The following is a 13,308-nucleotide window of genomic DNA, read 5'->3' as shown; positions in this document are numbered from 1 at the left end:
AAATGGCTAGTAAGGTTGTCCAAAATCAGGCCCTCAGAAATGATAGAAGAGACCTGAAGTTGTTTACATCACCTCAGTTAAAGTGTCCGCTGGACCTTACGAGTTCTGACATTGTTTCTTAATTGCATGATCCCGTCCTGTCCCTCCACAAAACCTACAACTCGGTGCCGCTGGGACTGCCGTAGGGGTGAACTCGGGGGCTAAAGCAAAGGTGCGGAGGTGGCACAGCTGCCTCCCTTTGTTAAAACAGCCAGGAATAGGGATGCTGAGGGCACTGGGAAACTGCGGGAGGAGGAAAGGCGGCCCTGTGCCGGGAATCGCCTGGGAGAAGTGGGTGTCCTCGCTGCCGGGGTCCTCTCCCCATCCTGAGCCAGGGATGGCCAAATGCAGCTGGGTGGGAAACCTCCAGCTCCTCCTGACTGCCGCTGTGACGGCCCAGTACTGAGACAAAGCTACTGCCTATTTAACTGGAAAGGCACAAATTCAGCCCATCTAAAATTATGGACCATAGTCCCCTCATTTTCTGCAGAGCCAGGAAAGTGAAGGGGACAACTGCCATGGGGAGCTGTAGCCCCGTAAATCTGACTTAGCCATCAGCCATATCTCCTTCTTTCCGTGGATTTCCATTGATTCCATCCATGTCCACCAATGCCGTCCTGTGCCGGTGGTGGCCACGGCTCCAGCCTCCCCCCCCCCACCATGCTCTTCATTTGTGTGTGATGCTTGTGGGCAACCAACCTTGGCTTCGCTGCTGGAAAAAAAGAGAAAAAGGCCATGGCTTTGGACACAGAACAAAGCAAAATTTCTGGGTTTGGTTGCACTGAGGGTCTCTTCAGCTGGCTCCTCTGTTTTCTGGTGTCATCACCCAGAGATGCAGCTACGGAAAGGCCTGACCGGTGCCAGCCCAGTGTGCACATTTGCCCCCCCGCCAACCTCTCCTCTATATGAGGGCAAGAGGAGCCTGATGGGGAAAATTGCAACACCTAAATTAACCACTTGGGTCATTTTTCCAAACTGGTTGAGGACCGACATGCTTAAATCAGGCATGAAGAGCAGGGCGGGGGGGTTTGAGGTGGGGTGGGTGCAGCCCCCCCAGCTGCTGGACCTCTGGGACCTGCCTCTGGCCACAGCTGGAAGCAAAACCAGCTCTTGCACAACGAGAAGACCCCCTCCAGGCCGGGTTCCCATGCCTGGGGTCCTGCGTCCACCCCGGCCGGCAGCAGCGGGCAGTGGGATGTGGTGTCCCAGCCCCCCGTACCCCCGTCCCTTAGAGAAGAGCAGCTCGGCCAGCAGCGCCCATCTCACCGCCAGCACTGGGGGTGATGCACAGGCAGCAATTTCCCTTATTATTTCACAATCAGCCGGGTTTAATGCTGAGTGCAGCTGAAGATGCTCCGAAGGAGCTATTTCGGTTCCCTTCGGGTCAATGACGCTCCTGATGGGCTGCGAGCCCCTCTCCCGCGTCGCCTCTCACCCAAGCCCCTGGGTCGACGCTGTTTCTCAGAACTGGGCTCCGCTTTCTAGCTATCATTTTCCACCCACACGAGCCAAATTGATACATGTCAGCTTTTCCCATCATCAGGTTAATGTTACCATATCAATAGTTTGGGGGGATGATTTTATCTGCCTTTGAGGGAGGTGACACACACTCTCCGCGCGAGGTTTACAGATGCGGGGTGTTCCCAGCCAAGGGGCTTCCACTCCTCGCAGCGCCCCGTGGCCCCGTGATCCCCCCGGGACCCCCGTGAAGCTGCCGGACCCCACACCAGGGCACAGGGCGTGGGACCCACAAACTCCAGCATCCCGCTCCAGCAGCTTGGCTCAAGGGACCCAGGGACACTGGCTTTGGGACAGATGGACACACACCCCGTACTGTGCTGCCCTGGATAAGTGCCAGCTCCTACACCTTCTTCCCAATGCCTGCGATGGGAAACCTCCAGGCTCCCGTCTGGCTCTGACCCAGCCTTTCTCTTTTGCAGGAAATTCAATGATTGGGAATGGTCACCATCTTTGTTTCCAGGAAAACCAATTTTTTCAGGCTAATAAAAGCAATGAAATGGGAGTGCTACAGCCCAGTCCTGCCATTCTAATGGTAGGTCTTCCAATACAAAAAGAATGCAGTGAAATGGGAAGGGGTTTGTTTGAAATGTGAAGTTCAGCGCTTCCTCAGGCTATGTAACACCTTGACTTTACTGAAAATGTAAAAAAAAAAAAGTTTAAACTTAAGTGTTTCTACATTTTCTAAATTAATTTAACAATTTACGACTATTTACAAGCCTCTAACTAGGTATAAAGTGAAGCCTGGGGCTCCCCTGGACAGAGTTTGCCCAAGCCAGGGCAGCAGCACGGCGGGGCTGCCCGACAGCGTGGGGTGTTGGCGTGAGCAGAGCCACGAGGCACTGCTGGCACCGAGCTGCTTCACCTGTGTTTGCAGCAATGCCTGGGAAAAGGCATTTAAGAATCTGGGGAAGAAATGAGCCATTTTGGCAAGTCAACTTTTTTCCCCACAAAATTTCCACTAATACCACAGTTCAGCCATGGTGGGAAATCATTGCGGGTTCAAGTCTGCTCTTCTTCTGAAGGATGCGGTGGTTTGAATCCCTGAGTTACTGTTGGTTTCCTGATGTCCTCTGGGATGGTGTGGGACGGCATGGGATGGCACAAGATGGTCTGGGACAGCATGGGATGGTGTGGGACGGCCTGGGATGGTGTGGGATTGTGTGGGACAGCATGGGATGGCATGGGATGGTGTGGGATGGCATGGAACGGCATGGAACAGCATGGGATGGCATGGAACGGCATGGAACAGCATGGGATGGCATGGAACAGCATGGGATGGCATGGAACAGCATGGGATGGTGTGGGATGGCATGGGATCATGTGGGATGGCATGGAACAGCATGGGATGGTGTGGGATGGCATGGGATGGTGTGGGGTGGCATGGGACAGCGTGGGATAGTGTGGGATGTTGTAGCCCACAGGCACGGCGCGGGGCTGAAAGGCGCCACGCTGAGCCAGGCACTGCAGGAGCCATCCTTGCAGGATGGGATACGTGCTACAGAGCTGAGCAAGTCCTAGTTAAAACCCACACACCCACACGCCAGAAAACCCCCTCAGCTACTTCTTCCTTTACATGCAAGAGCATTTTTTTGTCTTTGCAGATGTTTAACATCTTGATAAAAGTTTTGAGGTTTTCTTTTCTTTCACATCTGACTTCGGCTACTTGAGCTTGCTGGAGCTGCTGCCATTATAGCCAAATGACATGAATTTTTTTTCTGACACACGGTTCAGCTGTTCCTCTCCAACAGCAGCCACGCACCATTTCCTTCTCGAAAGCGCTGCCATCGCCTGTGATGCCCTTTTCCACCGGCGATGGCTGAGCTGCGGCACAGGGCACTGTGGTCCCAGTATGTCCCCAGGACCACTGATGGGGACAAGGGGCCACGTGGGAGGAGAGGTCCTCCACATCAACAAGTGGCCGGGATGTCCTGGAAAGCAGTGCTGGGTAATGGGGTGCTCCCACCCACATCCCGTGATGGTGGTGTCCCCGGGGCAAGTGGGTGCCGAGCTGGCTGCAGAGCCCTGCATGGGCAGCAGAGGTGCACGTTCAAGTGCAAAAGCAAGTATCTGCTTTCATGTCAGTTTGGCTCCTGGATTTCTAACCTGAGGGTGACGCTGATCCCCAAGCTGCAGCTGCAGCACCTGGACACAAACCTGCCTGGATGGCAAGGCTGGTCTGGCTCCCGGCACATGGCAGGGAGATGCCTCCAAATTCAACCAGATACTTGCTGGGGTCATGTCATTCCCCCGAGACACCGACATCCAGGGCAGGAGCCCAGCAGGCATCCAGCCACGCACATCCCAGAGCCGGTCCTTCTGCATAACTGTTTGTCTTTTCCATCACGGAGACAAGGGAAGCTTCAGGAGATATTTCTCTGCACATAAGATCGTGGCTTGACTTTACTCGAGTCTTGCAATGCGCTTGGTTAAGTTGTGGACACATTCATGGTTTTCCACGTGCAGCACATTACAAACACGCTCGACAGTAAATAGATCCTCAAACATCAAAGAGAAATTCTCCACTTCTCATCCCCGTATCTCTTCATCTATCAATTAGGTGATTAAAATCTGCATGGTAGCTGAATAACAGATAATGTTGGTTAAGGGCGAAAAGTCTTCGCCGTCATTACATAATGCCCTTCTTTGGGGCGAATGGCACTTCCCACTGTCTCGCCTGATCAGCACAGGAAGACACCTATATTTGGTAGTCAATGGAGACACCGGTCCTTCTTCGCACTATAAAAATGGTGCTCTGCCAAGCAGCCAGGCAGAGAGGCCCTGGCCAGCCAGCCCAGCCGGCACGAGAAGCGCTCGGACAGCGGCGACAGGATGCTCCCCTTGCTGAAGGCTGCTTTTGCTCTCCTCTCCCTGCTCGAGCTCACTTCTTCCATATCGCTGACAACTACCTCTTCCCAACGAAAGCTGTCAGAGATCACCACACTCATCCACGACCTCCAGTCAAGAGTGCAGGTAAATGCTGCTACACCTCCTGGCTTTTCTTTGCTTACAGATCAGAGGAACGTTATTGGCGATGATGATGCTCCTTGGTGCTTTGGGCACCCCAGCCTGTTTCAGCCTAGACTTTGGGTGCTCAGCACTTGACTTGGTGGTACGAGAGGCTGCTGGGGTCGGGCAGGGTGAAGTTTTCCACCTGACATTGGGCACACTGCAGAAAAAAATGCTGAGGACCAAGACAACCTCCCCCAAACCTCCCCGTCCAACATGCAGAGCTGTGTTGGGGTCACCGGGGCAGCTTGATGATGGGGAGGGACATGGTGGCCTGCCACTGTGTGAGCTGCCGGGGGGGTCCCTGCTCTGTGCCAGACCATAGCACCCGCTGAGCACCCGGGGACCCTCCTGCCCCTTCCCAAACAACTGCTTGCAAGTACTGTGCAAACCCAGGTCCCATCTTCCCAGGAGCCTGTTTTGAAACAATTTGCTGAAAGACGGATCTCGGTAGTGGCGGCAGCACCTGGGCTGCATCCACGCCGTGTCCCACCGGAGAGGGATGGGGACGCGGTGCTCCGTCCCGGGGGAGGGCGCAGCTGGCAGCGGCTCCTCAGGGATGGTCTCATAAGGACGGTCTCGTAATGACGGTCTCGTAATGACGGCTCTCCCTTGTGTCGCCTCTCCAGGTCCCCTGCAACGACAGCCGAGTGGCACAGGTCACCTTCACGGATCGAAAGGTAAAAGATGATGGAGAGATAGGCAGAAAACGTATTTATAATAAACACAGACATAGCCGGCACCCGCCTCGCTGCGGAGAGCAGCCCACATAGCAGAGGTAGTTTTATTAGTCACTGAGCAAGAGCTGCTCAAGTGCCAGTTGCTGGGGGCGAGCACACGGCTGGATGCCAGCTGCAGCTGAGGACCTGCCTCCAGCACCTCCGTCCCCCCCCAGCTCCCCTTTGGGCACAGCCCAGGGCCCGAGTCACCGCACGGGGCTGCAATTACAGCCATAAAATGAAAGCAAGTTTAGGAAGTCGCTGTGAAACCTCCCACCAGTCCTGGACACCTTGATAAGTAGCATCAACTTAAATCAACTACGTGGCTCTAATATTGCTTTCCCCCCCCCTCTGCCGTGTTTACCAGCTGTCGGACCAGGAGCTGCTGTGCCAGGCTGCCATGGCGCTCATGAAAGTCACCAGGTGCAAGACAGACTACGAGCCGTTCATCCTCAACTTGCAGAGCCTGCATGGCAAGATGGTAAGCAGGAGCTGCAGCCTCCCCCCTCGCTGCCCCGCTGTGCAACTCCGGCCCCCGCGGTGGCCGTGCCCCCCCAAGCCGGCTTCGCCGAGCACGGGCCCCGTTTCAGTGCCAGCTCCCCAGATGTACCCCCAGGACTGATCAAGCCAGTATTTGTTATCTGGGCATTGCAGACCTGTGCAGTGCTGCAGGATAATTTGCCTCCACGGGAAGAGGGGCAATGTCCCCGCCAGACCCGGCCACCCCGGACCAGTGGCCATGGAGGGGGGGGTCACACCGCTGGGCATAGGGGCTGGATGCTTGTCCTGAGCAATGGACAAATTCCCACCCTCCTGGGGCAGCGCTCTCACAACTCTGAATTATTTGCTGAATTATTTACATGGAGACAGAGGCAATGGAAACAAACCATCTGCTTGGGATGGTAGCCTGGCTACCCACCGCCTGAGCTGCTAAATCCTGCTGTCAGCTCTAATGTATTGACACTTTTTCCTTCCCCAGAACTGCTCCCTGAGCAATGACAACGAGATCTATCTGCGCCATTTCTTGCCGGAGCTGGGGAACTTCACCCAGGGGATGTACCGGCGCCTGGGCGTACCACCTGGACAGTGAGATGGGTCCGTTCTGGCGAGAGCCGCCACTGCCAGCCCCGAGCCCAGGGATCTTACTGCTGGTAGCTCTAAAAATAGGTTTTGCAGAGTTTTTTTGCTCCTCGTTGCATGCACTTCCTCAGCTCTGCCCCAGCTCCCCGAAACCCAATGCAATCCTAACAGCAAGTAAGTCCCAGCCGGGCACCTGGGACCGCTCAGCTGCAATGGGAAATGTCCCCTTCCCGGCAGGCGCCTGGCATCTCCCAAGCTTTCCATCCAAGTGTCGTGTGTTAGACATCACTCAACCTCTGCAGGAGAGGTCTGGTCTGGACGAGGCTGCCCTCAGCATTCCCTCGCAGCCCTGCGGCTCTTCCAGCTGGCACGAGGCAGGATGCGAGCCCTCGGGAGGGATGGATGTGACCCCTCGGGAGGACTGCGATCCCCCGGGAAGGCTGGCAGGAGGGTTTGCCCAGCCAGGAGGAGCAGAGCATCACGCCTGGACCGGGCAGCCGAGGAGGCTGAGCTTTTAACTCGTTCACCTCCTCCTGCAGCGCCTACCAAAACCAAAACCAAATTATCTGCTTCCTGTTCCTCTTAATGAAGGGAGGCTTCTTCATAATCGTCTTCTCTTCCTAAAGAGATCAAAATCTAGGCTGAAATGATGCATTTTTCACCAACAAGAGTTACTACAGCAGCTCAGGAGGATGTCTCCCCGTGGGTGCCCGGTGGGAGCGGAGCTGGAGAAGTGCAGCGTGCAAGAGCAAAAGCCGGGAGGGGAAAGAGCAGAGGGAGGGGGCTGCCAGCCAGATCTGTTAACATAACCTTTAATGTGTCTTTTATATCGTCGGTGGGCTTTTAAGTTATTAATAGCGAAGACCAGGAGAGTCTGTAGGATAACTTTGGATCTAATGGGTGCTCATTGGCATCATACTTCTGGAGTTTATTTATTATTATATTTTATTTAAATAACTTATTTTTATACTGCGTAATCTAAAGATTCAAGACCAAAAAGTCCTGGCTGTTGAAAGCTTTTCTTCACCTGGGACCCAAAACAAAAAGGAAAAGTTGGTATTCAGGTGTTTTATTTTTAATTTATGTAACAGTAGTTCTGTGGAATATAGTCATATTTAAAATACTGCTACCTCATTCTTAGGGAGCTATTATTGCCTAATTGCCTTTCCACGACAACAAATGAATGTGTGCTGATTCGTAATTTATTGTTCTTCCCTCTATTTAAAATATTTGTATTATGACAGAGTTAATATATTCAAATTACCATGTATTTGGATGTCTTCATTTTATATTTTTTTCATTTCAACTTTGCACTGACGTTTGTTATAAAAGTGTCTCGGGGCTTTAGCAATAAACTACTGAATAACGAGCTCTTGGTACCAATGGTTTATGCTGTCGATTCCCCTCTTCTTACCTTCAGCAGTTAATGAAGAGCAACGGGGGGGTGCTGCCTCCTTGGGCAGTCGGCACAGGGGAATGGGTGGGGAAGGCTGGCTTTTTTGGGGCAATATACAGCAGATCTACCCAGTCTGACATTGAGAGGAAGTTTTCAAGAAAGCAAAAGGCACTGATGAACCTACCCGGCTTGCGGCATAGGAAAATACGGGGTGGAAGGAAGGGCTGGAGGAGCAGGGATGAGAGTCCTCATTTGGGAAAAGGGTCTTGTGCATGGGGCCACGATGAAGGGGAGTATGTTGGGGTGCAGACCATGGGGGGGGGGGGGGCAGCAGGGCTGAAATGGGAGCCAGTGGGTGGCAAAGCATCACTGCATGCAGGGGAAAGGATGCTTGGCCGATGGGCGAGGGAATGGACGGGGCCGGCTCGTGGGATGAGTGTCTGCTTGGGTGCCGGCAGCAGCAGGTACACAGATAGGAAATAAATAGGTGAAATGGCCGTTGGAAATTGTTATACATGCAGGGAATTGCTATAAATGCATGCGATGGGGCATTAACTGCAGCCTTTGGATTTGCTCTGGATAAACCCCAGCATTATTAGCATCAGCACCAGACATGGCAGGCAACAGAAATGCATGAAAACTGCAGCATATCCCTGCCAATGCCAGCCAAAATTTACCCTGGGCAGCATGTGACGCCCCAGCAAACCCTCATGGCTCTTTCTCAGTGTTTGTCCTGGAATCGCTCCGGTTTGGGCCAAGGAAAGAGGGGGAAAGCTGAGCCCATGAGCTTTCAGCGGAGCCCCAGGCTCGGTGGCTGTGGGGACGCCGGCGCTGGGAGCCCAGGCAGGATCCTCGTGTGATGGGGAAATGCTTCAAACCCCAGAGCACAAGGGGGAGGATGGCAGTGGAGAAAAAACGGAAGACACCTTTCTGAACCAAGCACTTTGGTAGGGAAAATGGCAGCAGGTTCATCTCCTGAACGACGGCTGAGATGAAGGCGCTGCCGGGGCTCTAGAAACGACCCTCCTGCCCAGCACGGGCAGAGACGGGGACTGTGCCGGAGCCGGAGCTGTCCTTCCCGTGAGCGATGGGGCCATCACTGCCATCGGCCACATCCCACCCTCGGGAAAGGACGTGGGAATTTTTTCCTTCACCGGTGACTTTCCCATCACACAGTGATGCAGTTTTCCACCATGATTCAGCCCGAGTAGCTCAAAGGTTACATTTTTCTGTTAATTTAGCGTTTTCTGTTCATTTACTCCAGTTTTAGAGCTTTCCACCGCGATCACTGGGGAAACCACTGTGTCTGTGGGATAGGACCATCACCTTCATCCCCTTCTCCAGCATCACTTTTAGGCAGGGAGCCTCCCACTGCCACCTGTCCCACATCAGCGGAGCAGCTCCGGGCATCCCAGCGAGAAGTCCGGCCCCACGGCTGCCATCCGCAGAGGCTGCCGCCGTGCGGTCCCGCAGCCGGGGCACGCTCGCTTATCTGCAATCCATCAAGAGCGATGCAGGTAGGAAGCGGCGCAGCCCTCCGCTGGCAAATCCCTCGCAAAGGTCTTTCTGAGTCAGTGGCACTAACTTCATCTGGGGCATTTCGTAATTAGACAAACAAAATTACTCTCAGTCTGGCTGCTCCTGGATTAATCGAGCACTCGCAAACTCTTATCAAGCATCTGATGGCAAGTTGCTATTTGAGTTAGAAAAATACCTATTAGTTATTACAAAACTCCGAAGTTTCCCAGCTCAGCGAATTTCTCAGTGTGATTTCCTGCGGCAGCGCTGGTCGGGGGTACCAGCCGAGCCCATCACCTGAACCTCGCTCAGGCTTTTCCCTGCGTGGGGCAGGACGGGCTGGGGCAGCCTCCAGCTCGCCGAGACGCCGGGTGCTGGAGCAGAGTCGCAAAACCCCATTTTCCCACGCGAGCGCCGGCGCTCCCGGCATCAACGCCGCAGGACCACCCCGTGCCAGCTCCCTGTCCCTCTTCCACATCCCCGTGGGGTGCCACGGGCAGGGTCACGCTGTTTTGGGTGTCCCGTTTGGCCAGGAGGGCCCCCAGGACTCCATAAACCCCCCCGGCCCCGGGAGGCGGTGATGCCCCGCTCCTACCCAGGAGGTTTTTGTCCCCACGGGCCCCAGGCAGGGCTCTGCCCTGCTTTCTGTTTCTCCCCGGGCGCAGGTTAAGATAACCGTAGACAGAAAATGGTATGCAGATGAAGGATGCTTTGCATGATTTGGAGATATTCAAATGAAACACGAGATGGAAGAGCTCGCAGGATAGTTAGAGAAAAAAAAGCAAAGCTCCATTATTTGAGCGCGGTCAGAGCTGTGGTCTCCCGGTTCGGCCACTTTCACCTCAAGGTGTAGAGAAAGTCTTGGGATACGGAGAAATGAAGAATCTCCAAACCAGGCAGTTTACATACTTCTCTTTTGTACGTGACCTGACTCCTACCACTGTTATCTTACGGTGGAAATTTCCTATGTTGAAACGTAATGCAAGATCAGAAGAAAATCTTGACTTTTACAAAAAAGACCTGTTGTCCTAATTGGATAGGAGCAACTTTGGAAAGTGCAGATAAGGGAAAAATAAGTTTTTCCTACAGGTTCAGCAATTTTACAGCCATAAATTGAGATGTTCCTTCCAGAAAAGCACACACAGGTAGAGATCACCAAAATATCCAGAAACTGTGAGCTGAGGGGGTTCAGTCCAAGCAGGCCATGAGCAGCCGGGTCCTGGTCCTGCTCACCTTTCTGGCGCTGTCAGCCTGCCAGGGCCACACGGCCGCTCTGCTGCAGACCTCCACGCTTCTGAAGGAGAGCATCAGGCTGCTGAGCGACCCGGAGATGCAGGTAGGGCTCGTTTGCGCGGCTCAGCCTTTACCCGCTGATGGGAGGGACAGATCGTTTTGCCAGGCTCAGCGAGAGCGATGCTGAGTCAAAGAAAGGTGCTGAGCGTGCAGCGCCGAGGCAGAGCGCATGGTTCACGGCACTCTCGGGGTGGCCGAGAGATGGATGGGTGCGTGTCTGCCTGTGCGTGTGTCAGGATGGATCCGTGTTAGCGGTTTCTCTAGCCTGATTGCTCCTCTCTTTTGTGTCTCGATAAAGGTTTCCTGTGGCAAGATGAACGTGACAAATATTTTTGCAGGCAATAAGGTAAGAGAGAGAAAAAAAAAAAACACCTAACTTGTCCTTCTTCGAAAACAATCATTTGGCCACCATGGGTACTGGGAGAGGCTGCCGGGGGCCAGAGGAGGGCACGGGGCAGTCAGGAGGCAGGCGTGAAGCCCCGGGAGTCCTGCCCGTCCCGGTGCGGTGCCGCACGGGAGCAAGGAGCCCGTCGCGAGCCCCGAGCGGTGATGCTGGGCTGCCAGGCTGGTCCTGCACGGGTGCCCTCACCTCCCTGCACCCATCTCCACCTCCAGCCGAAGCAGCGTCGGCTGCTCCCGGCCACCCCGGAGGCAAGGGGGAGGCAGGAATGGGCAACGTGCATTGAGCAGCATACAGGGTTTTTCAAACTTTTCAGAAAGGAAGAGAGGAACTTCTTCCTTTGCCTTGGAACGGTGTGTCACCATCTCACAGACACCCACACGTGCCTGTCGCACAGCATCTCGAGCTCTGGTTAGACATACTATCCCTCTTTAGCCCCTTATCTGGGGGAAGGCTCTTCAGTTAGCAGAAGATTTAATAGCAGATTATAAAGCCTATTTCTGCTCTGAAAATTGCTGCCTAAGCCAAGCTCCCCGGCACCAGAGTTCCTGTTTTCACAGAAAGCCGATGCCCTCACCTCGCGCTGCACGGGCGGGCGGCAGCCGAGGGGCACAGCAGCCTCCCTCAGGGGGCTGGGGCTGAGCACCCCCTCGGGGGGGGGTCCCCGCACCCCTCCTGCCGCAGGGACCGGCCCTGGGAGCGAGAGGAGACACCCGGGACGCCGCAAGACCCGACGCCCGCAGACCCGGCCGTGCTCACGGGGACCAGCCGGTCGCTCATTTGGGTGGAAGCTGGGGCAATTTGAGCAGGCAGAGCTCTGGGGGACCTGCTGGCACCGCTGCAGCCAGGCAGCATTGGGAAACGTCCCCCAGGGAAGAGCGTTGAATAGTTTTTTTATTACCGCCAGCACTTCGCTGATTAGCTCCTCATCTTCCACGTGTCTGCTATGGGACTTCACCTACTCAAAGCACCTGACAGAGGCAACCTCTTCCCAAGGGATTTTGTTATTCCCGTAGATCCCCTGCCCATCCAAACCAGCTTCACTCCCACGGAACGCTGCAGGTTCCCGAGCACAGGGTCCCACGCCAGGAGCACGACGCTCTAAGCTCACTGCTGTGCCAAACCCTGCCAGGACTTCTCGCCAGTGGCCCCCAGCACCCCCCTCGCTGGGGCTGGGAACAGACCCTGTGTGCACCCACGCGGCTGGGAAGCTCCGGGGGAGGCTTTGACATCTCGCACTGTACTTTGCACCTGCCCTTTAGAACAGCAACGCGTTATTATTTGCACTGGTTTAATCTGCTGCGAATGAAGCCGTGACTGTGCAAAAGGGTTTTTAAAAAAGCCACGCGCGTCTTTTTCCAGAAAGTCGACGACATGGAGATCTTATGCAAAGCCACCACAGTCACCTTGGAGGCCCAGAGCTGCCACAAGCACCTGAAGGGCATTTACATCAACTTGATCAAGCTGGTCCAAATGAAGAGCACGGTCCACAAGGTAAGGCAAGGCAAGGCTCTCCCCTCGCAGCCCTCGGCCCCTGCAGCACCGACCGCACCGGGGCCGTACGGCCCTCAGCCTGCAAGCTTTCCGCACGTTCAGCTTCTCCCTCGGTCACCGTTTTTGCTTTCACCCAGTCCTCTCCCGCAAGACCACGCTGCAGAACCAGCTCCCTCCCCCAGCAAGCTTCCTAACGGCTTTTTTTTTTTTTTTTTCCTATTACAGGCACTGTGTCCCGTAGCAGCAGGCAACACTACTTCACTGCGTGATTTCCTAGAGGACTTAAAGAGAGTCCTCCAACAATTAGTAAAAGACTATATATAGCGTTTGAGGTGAAAAAACACAGTTTGGTTTTTTTTGTTTTTAAACTATAATGACACTGTATTTTTCAAAGATTATTTATAATAATTCTTTAAATAAATGTATTTTTGGACTAAATTTGCTGGCATTGCTAAGATGTTTCTTGGCCAGAAACTGGAGAGGACAGGAACGTGTTTGAGAGCTCAAAGGTACCAGCTGGAGGCACTGGGCTGCAGGTCCCGGCTGGCAGCACCGAGGAGCCCCCAGCTCCTGGCGAGACCTGCTCAGCCCCCTCCCAGCACCCCCAGCAGAAATGCTGAGGGGCCCAAGAAGAGGCCATGGCTGGGACAGAGCCCCAGGGCCAGTCCAGAAGCAATGGGGACCAGGCTGATGGCAACAGAGGGAAACCACAGAGCAGGGAAGAAAAGGATGGGTGTTTTCTATCTACATTGTTGGAAAGGGACGAGTTTATGACTGGGTTTGAAACCAGGGCACAGAGGGGCAGTGCTGGCTCCAGAGAGCTGAGACGTGACAGGTTCCTA

General features: G+C 54.4%; 1 protein-coding gene across 1 annotated transcript; it reads left to right on the top strand.

Moving 5' to 3' along the window:
• Window positions 1-10,483: 10,483 nt before the first annotated feature.
• Window positions 10,484-12,815, top strand: IL4 (interleukin 4). The gene is made up of 4 exons (XM_052772163.1): window positions 10,484-10,615; window positions 10,871-10,918; window positions 12,335-12,466; window positions 12,692-12,815. Exons 1-4 carry the CDS (start codon window positions 10,484-10,486, stop codon window positions 12,788-12,790), a joined length of 411 nt encoding a protein of 136 aa, XP_052628123.1. The 3' UTR covers window positions 12,791-12,815.
• The last annotated feature ends 493 nt before the right edge of the window (window positions 12,816-13,308 follow it).

Source organism: Harpia harpyja, chromosome 20 (genome assembly GCF_026419915.1).
Source record: "Harpia harpyja isolate bHarHar1 chromosome 20, bHarHar1 primary haplotype, whole genome shotgun sequence".
In the NCBI taxonomy this organism is placed as follows: Eukaryota; Metazoa; Chordata; class Aves; order Accipitriformes; family Accipitridae; genus Harpia; species Harpia harpyja.
This window is presented reverse-complemented; position numbering and strand designations above follow the sequence as displayed.

Excerpts from the sequence above, each read along its gene's own strand:
- IL4 (XM_052772163.1), top strand. The coding sequence starts at position 10,484 with ATGAGCAGCCGGGTCCTGGTCCTGCTCACCTTTCTGGCGCTGTCAGCC. Across the intron at positions 10,616-10,870 it reads TGAGCGACCCGGAGATGCAG|GTTTCCTGTGGCAAGATGAA; the intron begins GTAGGGCTCGTT and ends GTCTCGATAAAG. Across the intron at positions 12,467-12,691 it reads TGAAGAGCACGGTCCACAAG|GCACTGTGTCCCGTAGCAGC; the intron begins GTAAGGCAAGGC and ends TTCCTATTACAG.